This window comes from Amaranthus tricolor, chromosome 3 (genome assembly GCF_026212465.1).
Source record: "Amaranthus tricolor cultivar Red isolate AtriRed21 chromosome 3, ASM2621246v1, whole genome shotgun sequence".
Lineage (NCBI taxonomy): Eukaryota > Viridiplantae > Streptophyta > Magnoliopsida > Caryophyllales > Amaranthaceae > Amaranthus > Amaranthus tricolor.
Window position 1 is genome coordinate 19,520,779 of NC_080049.1, and position 18,948 is coordinate 19,539,726.

The window sequence follows — 18,948 nt, forward strand, 5'->3', positions numbered from 1 at the left end:
ACAAAAAATTAGTAAATTCCTAGGAAATCATCAAAGGAAATAACTTCCTAGAATTTTAAAGTGTTTATGAGATTTTATTCTTATGTTATACAAATGATTTCTCAAAAACTTTTTTTAATAACAAACAAAACAAAAATTCTCATCATCTTTTCTCTTCTACCTTTAACAATAATTAAACAAAAGCCTGAAAATACGATTTTTTTTAGTTATAAAATATAACAGATTGGTTATCTATAAACAGAAAAACTGAATATAATTTTCGATAATTTTTGAAGTGAAAGCGGTACAGTTAAAATGTATAAATTTAGACCAAAAGATTTAAAAAATGGCATCTAATACTTTTGCAACACATGACATGGCCATGGCATAACTTAACACTAGCGGAAAAAACCTCATTTTCTGCGGTTTTTTAGCCATTATTTGCTGCGGTTTTTTGGCCATTATTTGCTGCGGTTTTGGCGCCAAGCAATAGTGATAGCGGAAAAAAGGGCATTATTTGCTGCGGTCAGCACACAAAACCGCAGCAAATAAATGGCATTATTTGCTGCGGTTAGCCCCCAAAACCGTAGCAAATAATGCCACTTATTTGTTGCGGTTTTGGGGGCTGACCGCAGCAAATAGTTGTTATTTTTTTTTCTTTTTTCGTTTTATACTAATAATAATCCAATAATAATGTACTATGTAATAACAATGATTAATCTAATAATAATCCAATGATAATCACAAATAATCACCAATAATCTCTTTGTAATAAAAAACTCTCGATCGTATATATAATATAATATTATGTACGTATATTATATATATATATATATATATATGTATATATATATATATATATATATATATATATATATATATATATATATATATATATATATGTAATAATAATAATAATAATAATAATAATAATAATAATAATAACATTATTATACATTAAAGTCCAAAAAAATCTATACTAATTACAATTTATCAAGGACAAAAATTAGCAAGATACGCGGCAATCTTGTCTTTTAATTCGCGCATTTCTCCACTTCTCAGAGGGCGTGTTTCCCTCGGAATGTCATATAAAACCTATAATATAATATAAAATTAAAAGATTAATAAACATTAGATTTTACCAATAATAATAAATTTAAGAACGTAACAAATACTTACGGCATCTATGTTTTCGACTCCAACCTCCTTCACAGATTTTAAGATATCGTCCATGTATTTGAGAGTGTAGTAGCCGCAATCAACGGAATTAGAAGGTTGTCGAAAGCACTAAGAGAAAATAGATGTTAGTGCCAAAGAAGCATAAAAACGCAAAAAATCGCAACTTAATACGTAATTTCTAGCATACGACTATGATTTTCAATTCTAACCACTTCAACACAATAATATATACCAAATAGTGTTGTGTGCCAAGTTTCATGCAAAACAAACCAAGTTTGAGCTACTTTACGCGCAAAAGTGCCAAAGAAGCATAAAACGCATAAAATCGCAACTTAACACGTAATTTCTAGCATATGACTATGATATTCAATTCTAACCACTTCAACACAATAATATATACCAAATAGTATCGTGTGTCAAGTTTCGTGCAAAACAAACCAAGTTTGAGCTACTTTATGCGCAAAAGTGCCAAAAACGCTTAAATACGCATAAAATCGCAACTTAACACGTAATTTCTAACATATGACTATGATTTTCAATTCTAACCACTTCAACACAATAATATATACCAAATAGTGTTGTGTGTCAAGTTTCGTGCAAAACAAACCAAGTTTGAGCTACTTTATGCAAAAGTGCCAAAAACGCATAAAATCGCAACTTAACACGTAATTTCTAGCATATGACTATGATTTCTCACTCCCGGTTCCAATGCCAGCATGGAGCCTTGAGTATCTATCAGACGCCCTAGGTAGTTTCGTCACATGGCCATATGCTTGGGTCCGATTCACTAACATGGTAAGAATCATTTGTACCTTATTTATTTTTATTTTTTTAATTGCATGCTTACACTAATTTAATTGTATAAATTGAAATAGCAAAAGAGTTCAAAGGGATCTTGGAGAGAGATCGGTTCCTCAGCAAAGGTGTCGACTGGGTCAAAGTCAATGCCAAGCACTCCAATTTTGACTGATGCGGAGCTAAACAATCTCTCTCAAGATTGCAAATGGCTGCACACTTGTGCATCTCGCCTGCGTGAGAAGGACCCAATCATTCTAAACCTGCAGAAGGACCAATTCTGTTTTTTAGAAAGCCCGTTTGTAATTATTGGTCCTAGTGACATTGGGCAATTTTTGAGAGGAGAGATGCTGAACGTAGAGGTGATGTTCATTATCTTACAAGTTAGGCATTGTTGTTTAATTGTTTGAATAACCGAATTACTAACAAAATTTTCTTATTCGTGAGTTTAGTGCGGCTTACGAGGAGCTAAATTCTTGCGAACCTCCAATAAAAATTGGATGGTTTTGTCCTGAGTCGATTTCGGGTACTAAATGTGTAAATGATCCAGATGACGTCAGAGCATACATTGAGACTGCTTTGACTAATTCGCTTGCATCTAAACACACGTTCATTCTGGCTCCAGATATGGAAGAGTAAGTTTTATTTTTGAAATTGAACTTATCTTTTAATTTTTAAAGTGACCTAATCTCTAATTTGTTGATTTTAAATTTGCGTTTGTAGTTTGCATTGGATACTTTTGGTCATATGTTCTTTAACGAACACTGTGCACGTCTTTGACTCATTACAAAAACCTCAAACCCCGCCTCGCAACACAAAATTCAAAGCGTTGTTGAATGCGTACGTAATATTAATTATTTTACCAATTTGATTTAATTAAGTGTTATATATATATATATATATATATATATATATATATATATATATATATATATATATATATATATATATATATATATATATATATATATATATATATATATATATATATATATATATATATATATATATATATATATATATATATATATATATATATATATATATATATATATATATATATATATATATATATATATATATATAGTATTACTTTTCCCATGTGTTTCGGCACAATGAAAAAAGTGCGTGGACAAATGGGATCTACATCCAGAGCCACATTTCCAAAATGGACAGCAATAAAGGTACACAAATTCGATTTTTTGCGTTTTAAAGCTTTTTTGGTACTTTTGCGCATAAAGTAGCTCAAACTTGGTTTGTTTTGCACGAAACTTGGCACACAACACTTATATATTTTTGCGTTGAAGTGGTTAGAATTGAAAATCATAGTCATATGCTAGAAATTATGTGTTAAGTTGCGATTTTATGCGTTTTTAAACGTTTTTGGCACTTTTGCGCATAAAGTAGCTCAAACTTGGTTTGTTTTGCACGAAGCTTGGCACACACCACTATTTGGTATATATTATGGCGTTGAAGTGGTTAGAATTGAAAATCATAGTCATATGCTAGAAATTACATGTTAAGTTGCGATTTTATACGTTTTTAAGCGTGTTTGGCACTTTTGCGCATAAAGTAGCTCAAACTTGGTTTGTTTTGCACGAAACTTGGCACACAACACTATTTGGTATATATTATTGTGTTGAAGTGGTTAGAATTGAAAATCATATTCATATGTTAGAAATTACGTGTTAAGTTGCGATTTTATGCGTTTTTAAGCGTTTTTAGCACTTTTGCGCATAAAGTAGCTCAAACTTGGTTTATTTTGCACGAAACTTGGCACACAACACTATTTGGTATACATTATTGTGTTGAAGTGGTTATAATTGAAAAGCATAGTCATATGCTAGAAATTACGTGTTAAGTTGCGATTTTATGCGTTTTTAAGCGTTTTTGGCACTTTTGCGCATAAATTAGCTCAAACTTGGTTTGTTTTGCACAAAACTTGGCACACAATACTATTTGGTATATATTATTGTGTTGAAGTGGTTAGAATTTAAAATCATTGTCATATGCTAGAAATTACGTGTTAAGTTGCGATTTTAAGGGTTTTTAACCGTTTTTGGCACTTTTGCGCATAAAGTAGCTCAAACTTGGTTTGGTTTTGATGCGAAACCGGGCCTGATTAAGGCCTTGGTTATGAAAGGATTAATTATGTGCGGAAGCTTTGATTAATGACACAGACAAAAACTACAAATGATCATGAAATGAACACGAAACAACCACAAACAGAACCAAGGATTAATGTTCTGAAATACCTCTATATTACTTTGATTAAATCTGAAACATACAACAACACCATGCACTTAACCAAGCATAAAAAAATCAGATGGTTCATTTGCTTACATACAACAACTACATACTGCACAACACAATGCACTTAACCAAGCATACAACAATCAGATGGTTCAATGTGTTTCAAATCTATATTTCAGCACTGATTCAAAACTAAGCAACTTGCACTAATGCTTGCTGCACTGATCTTATGTACGTATAAAGTACCCATGTCAACACTGATCTTAAACAACGATGTAATCAAGTTCAGTACCCATCTCAACACTGATCTTAAACAACAGATCAGATTTTCAACACTAATCAAGTTCAGTAGCCATATCAAGAATGCTGCACTCAGTTCTCACTTCTCAAAACAGACACTCATCTAATAATCAAGATGTACATACAACAGCATACAAAACACATTGAGTTTGCTGCAATTAACAAATTTACTAATTCCTGCACAACACAACATTAAACCCATACACAACACAACATTTACTTAATTCAACATAGTAAGTTAATAAAACAGAGTACATTCTCAGTTCATATACTGGTTTGGGTGGATTCTTGCAGGCTTTTTTGTAGTGACCTAGGTCACCACAATTACCACATCTTCGTTGCTTGAATTCTCTAACAGCACATACAGCCTTCTTACCTCCTTTACCTTCATCAGCTTCCTTCTTTCTTTTCCTCTTGTTAGGCCTTCCAGGCATCTTTCGATATGGTGGAGGAAGTAAGTTTGGCTAAAGTGTTTGTGGGCCACATTTTGTGTCCTAGCATACCATAAAACTTTGGACCATACGTCTTTCGATATGTTCCTACAAGATACGCCTCGTGGACAAAGTCGTTAGCATCTAATTTTCTAAGAACAATACAAGCCAAGGCATGTTTACAAGGAATCCCTATAAGGTCTCAGCTTCCACAATGGCAAGTCCTATTGGCCAAGTTTACAACGTAAGAGTCGTCATTATCATCCACCTCAAGCTCACACACATCCACTAGGATTACCCTTAAACCATATATTTCCTTTGCATTTTTTTTCAATCATTTTGGTGATAGATGGCATCAACACACCTTTAAAGTTACTCAGCCCTTCCCTTTTGGTTGCGCTTCTTTGCACCATATATCTCCTAATTCACTCCATTAGAGAAATTATAGGCTTCCCCCTTGCTTCAACAGAAATATTCTTTATTTCATTCATTTCTCTAACAAAATGAAACTGCAAACGTAAATTGTTACTAATTAGTTTGACATGATCTCAAATATTTAATTGTATACTTGATTCCATACCTTGTTGTAAGCTCTTGCTGCTCTCCAAAAGCGTTGTTTGAACAACTCTCCAGGGAACTTGATCTTGAAGTTCGCCCATAAATGCCTACAGCAGAACCTAATTTCAGCTTCAGGAATCACTAAGTTCAAAGCTTCAACCAAACCCTACATTAGGGTGTTAACAAGATATGTGTTAATATTAGGGTTATAACATTAGTTACATTTAAAACAAGATATGTGTTAACAAGTAATACATTCATACCTTTTGCCTATCGCTCATGAAGGTGAAAGCTTCACCTCCTGCTTGAACCCAACTACTCGATGCAGTAACCGACCTAAGGTCTTCTACAAGGAGATTTAGAAACCAAGTCCAAGTTTCTACATTTTTTGTTTCGACCACAGCCCATGCAACGGGGAAGATGTTATTGTTCCCATCTTTACCTACAACAGTCAACAAAACCCCAGGGAATTGTCCCTTCAAATGTGCCCCATCAACACCTATAATAGGCCTACAGCCAGCAAAAAAACCCTCCTTACATGCTGGCAAGCATATATACATCCTTTGGAACATAGGTAGGGGTGTGTCTATTCCAATGCATTTAACGATTGCAGTGCTTCCTGGATTAAACCTCCTTATTACTTCCGCATAATTCCAAACCCTGCTATACTCTTCACTAACATCACCATATATCATTTTCATTGCAATTCTTTTAGCCATATAACACTTAGAATACTTCACTTCACAACCTAACTCTCTATTAACCCGTTTCTTAAATGCCTTTAATTCCCAAGTTGGATTTTCCCTCCAATCATCTATGTATTTCTCAGCTAAATACAAAGCAGTGACTTTGTTATTTTGGTGTTGGTGACCACAAGTGTGCTTGGGAAAATAACTCCTTATTTGAAGTGTCTCCTCATCTTTCAACTTCACAGCATGAACCTTAAAATAACACTTCTTCTCCTTCCCACAAACACAGTTCACAATTCTAGCTTTCGATTTCATGCAATCGCATCTATTGTAGCAATACATACTGATCCTACTTCTACCATCATGCAGGTAATAATAATTGTAACCACATTCAATAGCATGGTACCTTAGTGCTTTTCTAAACACATATGTCGAAGGAAACTTAAGGCCTAAAGATAAATTGATCTTACCCTTGAAATCAACCTCAGGATTGAATGTAGGATAGCTGCATGTACCTTCATCATCATCATTCCCAAATCATAATCATCAGACTGCGGTTCATCATCATTAAAGTATATGTCTCTATTGTTTTCTTCATCAACCTCCTTATCTACTATCAATCTAATTTCATCATCACCTATAAACACATCATCAAGACCATAAACTACATTTTCTGCAAACAAATTAGAATCATCCTCATATTTATCTTCATCACCACAACTATAATCATCATCACTACTATCCTCAAAATCAGAAACTTGTTGCTCTATGTGGCCTCTCTCATTTGGTGTAAGGTTTAGGGTAGAAGTAGCAGCTGAGTTATTTGTTTTAGATCTAGGGTTAGCACTTAAAGATTCTTTATAACCCGTATGTGTGACTGGTGGTCCCAATAGCCCAACATCAACATCAACATTTGCTCTTTCCAACTCATCCACAACCTTATGTGCCACATCAGAACTTTCATTCACCACCTCATCTACCCTTACATTACCCACCTCAGTTGCCAACTCAGACTGCTTCTTTTTCGAATTACTAGCTTTTTTACGGATTTTCAATTTCTTCATCTTATTGATTTAGCTAATTTTAAAAACCCTAATACATTATTCAGATACAACAACAATCAATTTACAAATTACAAGATAAAAAATAACAAATTCAATAGAAATAACGCAGCAAAAGGAAGCAAATTTGTAAAACGAAATAAATTTTAAATTATACCTAAAATACAACAATGAAGTACAAAACCATAATTAAGTGGTAGTACATACCAGTATAGTTTAGAACTTTCAATGAGATGAAGTTTCGAGGTGGATGGGAGCGAATTAAGGAGTTACAGGAATGAAGTTGTCGCTGGAAATGGCAGGAAGAAAGAAATTTCGAATGGACTGAACTGCAATGAAGAAGAAGTAAATACATTAAAGCATCACGTGAGTGTCACATGCGGGTCAACGGTTAAAGTTAGCAGTCAAAGGCCACAAACCGTTATAAGGTAGTGTTTTGCAAACAATTGTATTTTATAAGGTAGTATTTTGCAAAAATTTTTACATAAGGTAGTTTTTTTCAAAATGGGGTATATATTAGGTAGTTTTTTTATAATTTTTCCTTTTAAAAATATGACATTATATAACCTTTTTATATTATAATTACTTGCATCATTATCACCATAATAAAAGACAAATATTAAAACATCAAATAAAGCAAAAGTAAGGTATTTAATTGTTTTTTTAAAGTTAAGCCACTAGTACTAAATTATAAATTATTTTAAAAATATTACATTATATAACCTTTTTATATTAAAATTACTTGCATCATTATCACCATAATAAAAGATACATATGGATGTGGATAAATGTAAAACATGAAGACAAGACATACCTTTGTCTATACTTGCGACTCAACACATAAAAAATACATTAAAATAAAAGAGGAAAACCTAATCCTAAACATGGGATTTTCATAATTTTCATTATATCCAATTATTGATGTTGAAGTAATTGGTCACTTGAGTGCGCCAAATAAATTCTATACATTATTGAGTGCATAGAGAGGGAATTCCATGAATGGATTAAATGGGTGAGTTAAGTATGTAACTTAATGTGTTATTGATGATGGTGTTTAAATGCTACAATTAATTCATGAAGTTATGGAGGAATTAAGGAGTGACTTAAACATAAGAATTTTGGCATGATGAATAATAGTTAATAAGAAGACTAAAGGGTGAAGATTCTTATACGAGACATCTTAGTTATAAAGCATTGCCTTGATCAAGCATTGGATTCGATTTTTGACTCTTGATGTTCCTTGAAGTTGTTTATTATGCATTAATCCTTAGCCTTAATCATGTAATATTCATTAATGTACAAACCTCTATAAATAGAGATCTCATATGCCATTGTAACAAATCCACAAAATACACCCCAAGTCAAACACTAGCCTATATCTCTTCTCTATTATAATTCTCCATATTTGAGAGTTCTTTGAACTCCTTTGATAATATAAGAGATACTACACATCAGAGGACGTAGCCTAAGTTGGGTGAACCTCGTTAAATCTTCGTGTCGTTTTTATTGCATTATTTTCTCCTACAAACATAGATATCATTGATAGCGTAATTTGTTTGTCACAAGACTTCATACGTTCGATCTTAGGAATATTGGAGTTTGAAACACATTGTTCGAACTCTAATATAGCATCGTTTTCAATTGAAATTAAAAATGGCAAACTTGGTAATATTTATAGAAAACCAAGGTTGATTTAATAGTGGACCTCAACTACAAAATTTCATGTGGGAAACTATTATCTTATTCATTATTAACATTAATATTAATATTAATATTAGAACTTATATTTCACTCATTTACCTATTTTGTAAGCAAAATCTATACAATTGGTACATAGATTAAAAAAAGATCTTAATATTAAAAAAAAAATTTAAAAGAAAGAAAAGTATTTTTATCGACTAGCCCATGTGCATTTACGGTCCGTTTGGTTAATGGTACTAAATGGTGGTAATGAGAATGATTTATAGTGTAAAATTTCAGTAAAAGTTCCATGTCATTCCCATGGTGATAAAATTTTAATCACAAAAAAGTTTTTTTGTTTATAACTTTCCATTACCATCTAATATAATACTCCCTTTGTTTTTATTTGTTTTTCTCATTCCTTTTTTATGGATCGCAATATAACTTTAAAAGTTAAATAATTTTAATTGTGATTTTTTAAAATTGAAAAACGTTGATATTTAGAAATTATACATTGAGATAATCTATCAAGATCACATGAACATATTTTTTTCGCATAAATTGCTGAGAAATTATAGTTAAAATCTAACATTAAAATTTGTAAATTTTATTTGAAAAGAATATATAAGAACAGAGAAAGTATACATTTGTATAAAACCAAATTTTTAATTTCTTTTTTTTTTATCAATTAACACCAATCCAACAAAAAAAAAATTCCCATATACCTTGTGTCCATAAGATCTTCCATTTTTCCTTCTCTTACAATTGTAGTAGTCCTCTCTCACCGTTTTCATCTTCCTTTATTATCTCTTCCCCAAACCCTAATTTCAACAAGCCATTTCCAACCCATCTAAATGATCAGGTAAAAATTCACTTTGAATTTATTCATTACAGTTCTTATCAGAGTCTATTTTGATCATTTTAAAAGATTATGTAGTTCACATTTTAATGATGCTTGCTAAACTCTGCTTTTAATATGTTACAATCTTGTCGAATGAAACCCATTTTATCTGATTCATTTCATGTCTTTGGTGGGTTAATTTTCTGCTAGATTGTTATATAGATTAATCACAATTAACCCCTCATTTGGATTGTAATTATTTGCTTGATATGCTGTTAATTGAATTTTAATCAATTGAGATTTAGATCCTGAATTTTAAGCTGTTAAAATTTTGCTTATAAAGTGTTGGCCTGTTGGGTGTTTCTTTTTTGGATGAATTCAGATAAACATGAAGGTTTTGGTGTTGAATTGATTGGTGAGAGGATGCTATTCCTGCTGATGTTATAGCATGAATGTAGATGTGTAAGTTGTTTGTATGATTTTATCATATGTAAATTCCATGTTCTTCTTGGTTCTTAAAGATTCCTAAAAGAGAGGGATTTTCATATGGATGTCAATATGTGTAATACAAATCATTTAGATCCTGATGTTAGATTGCCTCCTCGAAAGCGGTTACTAGCAGGTTTGAAAAAACAGAGCTGTTCAGAGAGCATATCACAATGCTCACAAGGAAACAATCCAAGCCCTAGCTCAAGCCCTAGCCCTAGCCCTTGCCCTAGCCTTAGCCCATCGTTTAGTGCTACTCGCTTGAGTGACTTCGATGTTCGTCTAAATAATCTGTTGAAATCTTATAAGAATGGATCTAACATGTCGCTTGAGGAGATAGCAGCCGCTGCAGTATCAGCTGCAGACGCTGCAGTCAAGGTAGCTGAAGCTGCAAGAGCTGCTGCTGAGGAAAAAGCGTCTGTTGCTGTAAAGGCAAAAGCTGCTGCGAAAAGTGCCCTGGATATGGTTGCTTCTATACCTGAACAGACGAGCAGCAAAGATAAGCATGTGAAGAAGAATAAGATGAAGAAGCATGTTCCCGTTCAGCTCTTGTACAAAAAGTACCAACCAGTTGAGAACTGCGGGACAGATGAAGAGGTAGCAAGGAGGTTGCATCAAGCTATAAATAGCTCCCCCAGAATTTCTAAACATTCCCCAGGATCGGACTCAAAGAAACGCAAGATGAAATTCTTGCCACCGAGTGAGAAGAGTGGCAATGTTAGTGGTAAGACTCCAATGGATGAAAACCGTAAATTAACTTCACCGTACAATGGGGATGATATAGATCATGGTATAGACTGTGAAGGGTCTAACGAAGAGCCGTATACTGTTAAAGTAGACGATATGGTGTCAAAATCTAGTAAGCCTGATGAGATAGAGGTGGATAGTGGGGAAGCGGAATCAAGTCACTCCAAGGAGAAAACAATCGAACCATCAGACGATATATGTATTAACGGTAGGAAGAGAGGTAGAATCAAGCAAAAAAAGTTGTCTTTAAGCATATGCAGCTCTAAGGATCAATCAAACCCGAAAGAAGATCAAAACCTAACAAACTCGTTGAAGATTGCTAGGACCGATAAACCGACTGTTCGTCATGTATCGCTGCATTCTTTGGAGCCCCCTGCTGAATACGTCGCACCCATCGAGGTTCAACAAACATGGAAGTGCCAGGATTTGAAAGTTTCTCAGTGCATTAAGCAAGACAAAGTTGTGCAGTCCTAATACTGTAATGGTTTTCGTCGACAGTATTCACCGTGATTGGAGCATCCATCCGAGGTAGGACTCTATCATGATCTTCTTGTAGAAAGGGTATTGTTATTATTTTCTATTTATTTTGCTGGTGTTGCATTGTATGGCTTGTTGACAACAATGTATATTTGTACTGTTGAGTTTTTCATATACATATTAATGTGTGATATAGGATAGGTGTTGCAATAATGTATCAATGTGTAGTGTCTTTGTTGCTACACTAAATATATGCTTTCATTTTGTAGATCATGTAGGTCTCATTGTACAAGACAATAATCCCTTTGTTCCCCTGATTTTTCAATGCTTACCATTTATGGTTACTTATCCCTATTTCTAATTATCTCTTCTCTAATTTGACCATCTTTTGATCATAAGTCAATCTTTCTCTCTGTGATTATACCTTAATCAGCTCAACTAGAGCTTTTGGGATTTCTAATCTCATTTATTTGGTACTCTCTTAGGGTCATAACTCAACTTTCAACCTTAAATTCCACCCCTAATTGTCTACTTTCTTGATTTTGTTCATGGTCATTACACTACATTTTGGATGTTTGTGACTCATCAAATTATGTGCACTTTTTGTTTTTGTAAAGTTACATATAATATGCTATAAGGGTTATAAAAACAATCTTTTAGTTATTACTAATAAGGACAATGTTGCATATATCCGAACCCGCAAAACTGCATAGATGGAGCTACTAATGGTATTGTTGTAATGGAATGCATATCAACTATCAAGTATTGCCGTGTTTACCCACAAATATATTTGCAAATACGTGAAGTTAAAATGTTAGTATTCCATTTCTTAAGCGAGTTACACATGAGAAAGTAAGGCTGCAAATGAGACGAGGCCACGAGGGTTGTTTTAGTTTTAGTTCGCTCGAGTTGTTTTAGATGAAAATGATTGAAATTTGAGCTTGGAGTCATAAACGAGGCTACATTCCATCACGTCAGCCGCGTTTTAAAGGAAGCCTTTAGCTATATAACTTCTCTTTGAGCTGAACTACATTAACACAAACGAATCAAGCTTGATCCCTTGTTGAAGTTGCATATTTTAAATTTTTATCATTTTGTTAGTCATCAACATGATCGAGGCTTCATTCTACATATAGCTTATTTGAACTTTTATGAATATATTAGCTATAAATCTTATTTAGATAATACAAATTCTTGTGTGAGAACAGTCTTACTGTGAAACGATATATAAGCTGAATAGTCCAGTCAATTGAATTATAAGCATATATATATACTTATTTTGAGTTTGTCTCACTGAGAAATAATCTTTCACTAGAGTGGTTTTTAGATTAATTTACATAATTAAGTGGAAATATATTGAGAGACTGACTTCATTAACCCTTATCTAAACTTATTGGTCCACACGTACATAAACTTATGTTTCCTTTGTGTCAATTCATTTTTGGGCGTACAAAAGAGACCAAAGAATTTAGTCCACATCTTTTATGAAAAAGTGGTTTTCAAAATGATCGACATTTTTTAAGAGTAAAAGAAACATTAAACAGATGCAACACTCATTCATCATCTGTTCTCAAAATGCATTACTGTGTCTGTAACTTTTGTATACAACATCAAAAAGCTTTGACCTATATTTATTTTTAAGAGATTTGACTTTACTATCACTACAACCGGGCCTTCAGCAAAAATTCTTACGAAAAATTGAAATAGATAAGCTAATTTATAAAAATAAAACACGAAATAAGACGCAAATCAACTTATTTCCAGAAATAAGCGTCTAATTTCCAAACCTAAGGTTTGTTCTGTTCGCAGCTAGTAACTGCGAATAGGTGCTTAATTTTTTAAAAAAGCAAAGAAGTTGTTCGCAGTTACTAACTGCGAACAGGACTATTGACTTTTTTGACCCTGTTCGCAGTCACTAACAGGCCCATTATAATCGATGGTGTTCGCAGTTAGTATAGGTGGAAAAATAAAATTCGAGTTTGAGTCAAAGGTGGAGGTGGAAAAAGTCTGACTTTTATTCGGAGCAAAGTGGGAGCATGCATAATCAGATTCAAACTTGACCCATTGTTATCTCTAGTTTGAGCCCCATTTAGGATAGCACAACTCGTTTCGTTGTTTATACGATACTTATGTTGTAGAACATTTTCTACTTGAACCCTAGCATTATAATTTCATGAGAAAATATGATTTTTAAATATTCATCTTTGAGCCATTATCCAATAACAATAACAATCTCAGATTTGAATCTATATTTAAAAATTCTGACTTGAATGTTAATTACTTTTAAGAGACTCAATATTGTTGTAACTTCAATGTTAATCTACGAGCTATTCAAGGGGAGGAAACCAAACATTTCTTATTTCAAACCTTTTGGATGTACATATTTCGTCCATATCAATGGTTAGGATAACCTTGATAAGTTTGACGCACACAGTGACAAAGCTATCTTTTTTGGTTATGCTCTTAATAATAAAGCTTATCATGTATAATTTACGCACTAAAGTTGTGGAGGAAAGTATACATGCTATTTTTAATGAAAAAGATAATGGAATCTTGAGTGAAGGTTTTAAAAATCTAAAGCTATGTCACGATGATGATGAAGATAAAACAAAAAAGGAGAATGGTACAAACATGCAAGCACATATTCAAGCCCTTGACGTAGCTAACCTGGAGACCGATGATGGTTCTCAAGGCCATGACAACATAAATCAGGAACCTGAGCCTAGAGAATAAGTCCAGAAGATGATAGCTCTCAGAACAACTCTAAAGGCCTTGAACATGAACATGCAACATCTCCTTTGGTCATGAAAAAAAAGTTCAAACAAGCTGGCAATTTTTCAATACCATTTGAAAAGTAAAAAATATTAACTTTTTCCATATGATAAACATCTTTTATTTGCAATATAGCAAAACATTTTTTATTTAAAACATAACAAAAATCAAATCATAATCTTTTCCACAAGGGTAAAACATTCTTAGCATAATCATATCATCAAACATAACTTTTGTATTATATTGGGGTATCACTAGCATGTATGGAAATGCATTGTAACAAAAAGTAATTAAAATTCAATACGATTTTTCAAAGAAAATGTTTCGTTTCAATCCTTCTTAAAGTAAATATAACTTAAAAGAGTTTTAAAATTCATTCAAAACAACTAGAATACAGTTCATAAGTCTATAAGATCATTATCACAGAAGATTTCATAAAATACTCTTTTCTTAAATACGAGATAGTTTTGTTGGTAATAAATCGATAATTGATTTACAAAATAGATATTAATTCTCCAGCTTGTTTGAATGAATTTAAGCTTATATAAAATGATGCCTTAAATCAAGTCATTATAATACCTTATATAAAATGAATTTAAGCTTGTCCCATCAGATTATAATTGTTATGCCAATTTATAACGATTTTACGATTATTTTCGACAATTTAGGTATTTACCGTTATTTAAATGATGCCTTAAATTCGTAAAATTTATAAACCATCTAATTTAAATTTATAAAATTTACAAAATACATATTTAACCATTTTCTAGCTTACCGATTATTAATAACCAAGTAAAAATAATTAAGGTCCTTAAACGTCAACAAAATCTTCCTAAACTGTTACAATTTTAGTTACTGTCCATATGAGTATGTGATGAAAATTTCAAGTCCATATCTTTATGTGTTAATTATTTTATATTTTACTATTTCAAAATTTACCAATAAACAATTTAACGATTAGTTAAAAATCATGAAAAATTTCAAACTAATTATATTCTGACCAAAACTTGTTGGAGACATAATGATATGATTTTATTAATTATTTTGATAATCAAAAGTTCATCTAATACCATATTTTATAATAAGAGTATTTAACACCTTAAAATCCATTAAAATATCAATTTAACGAATAAATTTCAACAAAAATATCCAAGAGATTTTCTTAACATATAGCTACTGAAAATTACTTTTAAAATGAATTTCAAATATTTTCAAAGTTCATATAATCATTTCCATCACAATAACTTTCACAAAGTAGTGTTAAACATGCCTTTAAACATCCAACAATTCATAAAATCAACATGCATGATGCTCACAATAATAATACATGTAATAAATCATTACTTATTCAAAATTATCATTTTGATATCATTTTTCAAAATTTAAGAACTTTTCTTTGGGAATTTCATTTTAAAAAACAATTTTATGCACAAACTTTTCCAACTGTTCTTAAATCCTTTAAAAATCACTCCATGCAACTTACCTCGATCCTTTGCTCCAAAAGTACTCCTTAACCTTTGCTACAACTTCTCAACAACTAAGATTCAACTCCTTTGTTACAATTATTTTTAAAGAATTCAAAAATAGTATCATTTTTGATCTTTCTATGTAACTTAATGACTTTTAATTTCTAACTAAAAATTGTTAGATTTACTTACTCTCTGATATTTTGTTACTTTGGAAATTGTTTAGTGTTGAGCAACACTTTTTGAACAAGTCCCACAACTTAAAAGTTTTTGGCTAGAAAATAAAAATAGGAGACTGTAAGTTGAAGGCAGAAAAATATTTTAAATTTTCTTCTTTTGGCCGAGATTTCTAGGCCTTCTTAGAAGATTATTCGTCTTAGTTATTATGATGAAATAATCATTTTATATTAATCTCAGTTTATAGAAAGATTTCATGTAAAAAGAATTTTACATGATCAAGTTTTATCAAAACTAGTGAAATAAATAAATCTACATAACTTCATCTATTCTTGGTGAATTCCTCCAAGTTTGGTGTCTATGAAAAACTCTTGAAACGAAGATTATTTTTATGGAAGATTCTAGTTTTTAAACATAAATTTTCAGAAGTTTAGATGGGTTTTTGAAGAATATTCGATGAGAAAAGAAGGTGTTTTAATGGTTGAAACTTTAAAGAATCTTAGTGTTTGTTCATGGATGAACTTGGGAACAATATGTTGGGATTTATGGCTGAATAATATTTCAGAAAATAGAGTGTTTTTTGCTTCAAATATTTGTCTTTTGCATGCTTGTAATGATGCACAAGATAGGGATGGTCATGGGTCTAGGACCCTGTTGGACCCGCTCCGGACCCGCCCCTTTTTTAAGGGTCTGGGTCTAAATTTTTGAGACCCATCAGATCCGGGTCGGATCTGAATCCAAAAATATTTGACGGGTCGGGGTCCGGGTCCTAAGGTGAAGACTCGGACCCGGACCCGGACTCGGAACCTAAACTTTTAAATTTTATATTATGAATCTCTGATTTTAGATTCTTATATTAATTTTTTTATTATTAATATATAATAATATAATGACTTGGGCCCTTGATCAGTTGATTACTCGATTCACTTGATTGCCTTCTCAAGTTCTCATTCTCAATCCAGTAACCCTAAGTCCCTAATTTTTTTCTCATTCACTTGACTCACTATGTTTCTAATTGAGTCTTTTATATTTGATTTTTAATGATGTATTTAGACAAGTGTTTTTACTATACGTGATCAAACATCGGGCCGGGTGGGAAAAACAGCCCATTGATGCGGGCCGAGCCGGGCCGGGCCAAAGTGCCGGCCTAAAAGCTCTTGCCCAAACCCGTAATATGCGGGCTTGCGGGCCTATGTTATATATTATTTATACATAATTAAAAATACAAATTACAAATATTTGAAATAGACAAATACAATTGTTAAATATTATACATAATTTAAAACACAAATTACAAATAATTCAAATAAACAAATACAAAATAATCAAATTATGTAACTAATTAGTGATTTGACAATCGTCATCTTCACGATCTATCTCTTCTTCCTTCTCTTCAACATTAAAAATGGTAGACCGACTTTGATGCAATATGGAAAAAAAGTGTTAGCATATGAAATAATCAAAATATGTAACTAATTGGACCAACTTAGCTCCTTTCAGGCCGGGCCGGGCCGGCCCGCGGGCCAAACACCAATCCCAAACTCGTCCCAAAAAAATTCGGGCCACTTATTTTCTGCCTAAACCCGCTCATCAGGCCATATTTTGGTACCCAAACCCTCACTTTTTCGGGCCGGGCCGCCCATGATCAGGTCTAGTTTTTACGTTTTAGTAATTATTTTGTATTTGAATTTTATGGACTCGAACAAGTGTTTGCAATACGATAATAAGCTGCTCACAAAAATACAAAAAGACTCACAAAAGGTACAATTTTGACAAATTAAAGAGGCTTTGTATAAGACCCATTAAGAACCCTAGACCTGTTAGATCTATAGGGTCTGGGTCTGGGTCTGAAAATTTTGGACCCTAAGGGTCCGGATCCGAGTCTGGATCCATAAAAAATAAAAGGGTCCGGGTCCGGGTCCGGGTTTGTCCATACCCGGACCAGACCCGCCCCATGACCATCCCTAACACAAGATTTGGGTAGAATAAAAGGGGTTTTGTGTAGTATGATTAGCTTTAGTGTGTAAGTTAACAAGGAGCTACTAAGGGGATTGGGGACAACCATATTGGGTGCTGCTGATTTGGGGTGCTTTTTATCCTCAATTTGGTCTATTATAGTGTATGAAAGGTTTATCTAAAATAGTTTAAAGTTTGGGTAAAAATTATTGTACATGTGAAAGTTATGTAATTTGTATTTCATGTTTAAAATCACTTGTATACATGTATGAAATATTTAAATTACTCCCATCATGGTTGAATAATATGCTCGGGTTATAATTATAATTTTTTCGAACTGTTATGGATAGTTGCTCAACTTTAAGTTTTACCTCCAAAGTTTACATTACTTGTTACGATTTATAACCACGTTACGAATTAAAAAGTTTCTAATCATCATAGAAAATTTTCAAATTACTAGCATCACTAATTAAATTATAATATAGTAACGAACAAGTATATAAAAAAAATTTCGGCACTAAAAACGACTAATGAAATTTCATTAATAATGTGACTGTTTCAGATTGATTATCAGTTATATTTGTTCATATTAGTTCACTTTTTAAGTTTTAAGCTGTAAATAAAGATTTATTTGCATTTATCTTTTAATTGATTGAAAGGAATACTTTCAATAATCATTTTTGAACTACGAATGAATAAGTGCATGAATTTTCATAATCACAATGATGATATATTTTTAAGTTATATTTTTATGTAAGTAAAAGCTATAATATAAGATACTTTTATTATTTAGACTATTTTGTAGGATCAGATCGTTGGATTGTAGAATTATGTTATGTTCTTATCATCCATATTATTGATCTTGGTAGGATCGTACCTTAATTAAGATCCTACTTAAGCTCTGGTCGTTTGTCTATTTTTGGATTGAAGTACGATCCTACCATAATTAAAAGATCCTATTTAAGCTTTGATCGTTGTCTATTTTTGGATCGAAGAGTAGTTTAATCGTAGATCAGGATCGAGATTTTAATAATCATGACCATAATGGTATATCCATCACGGGTAGTCCATCTTTATAGTCGCCTTCCATTCACTCTATAT

At 32.3% G+C, this 18,948-nt stretch overlaps 1 protein-coding gene across 1 annotated transcript; it reads left to right on the forward strand.

Moving 5' to 3' along the window:
- Window positions 1–9,632: 9,632 nt before the first annotated feature.
- On the forward strand, window positions 9,633–11,840 carry LOC130807646 (uncharacterized). Its single transcript, XM_057672939.1, has 2 exons — window positions 9,633–9,787; window positions 10,149–11,840. The coding sequence occupies exon 2, from the start codon at window positions 10,313–10,315 to the stop codon at window positions 11,471–11,473; it is 1,161 nt and encodes a 386-aa protein (XP_057528922.1). The 5' UTR covers window positions 9,633–9,787; window positions 10,149–10,312; the 3' UTR covers window positions 11,474–11,840.
- Window positions 11,841–18,948: the final 7,108 nt, after the last annotated feature.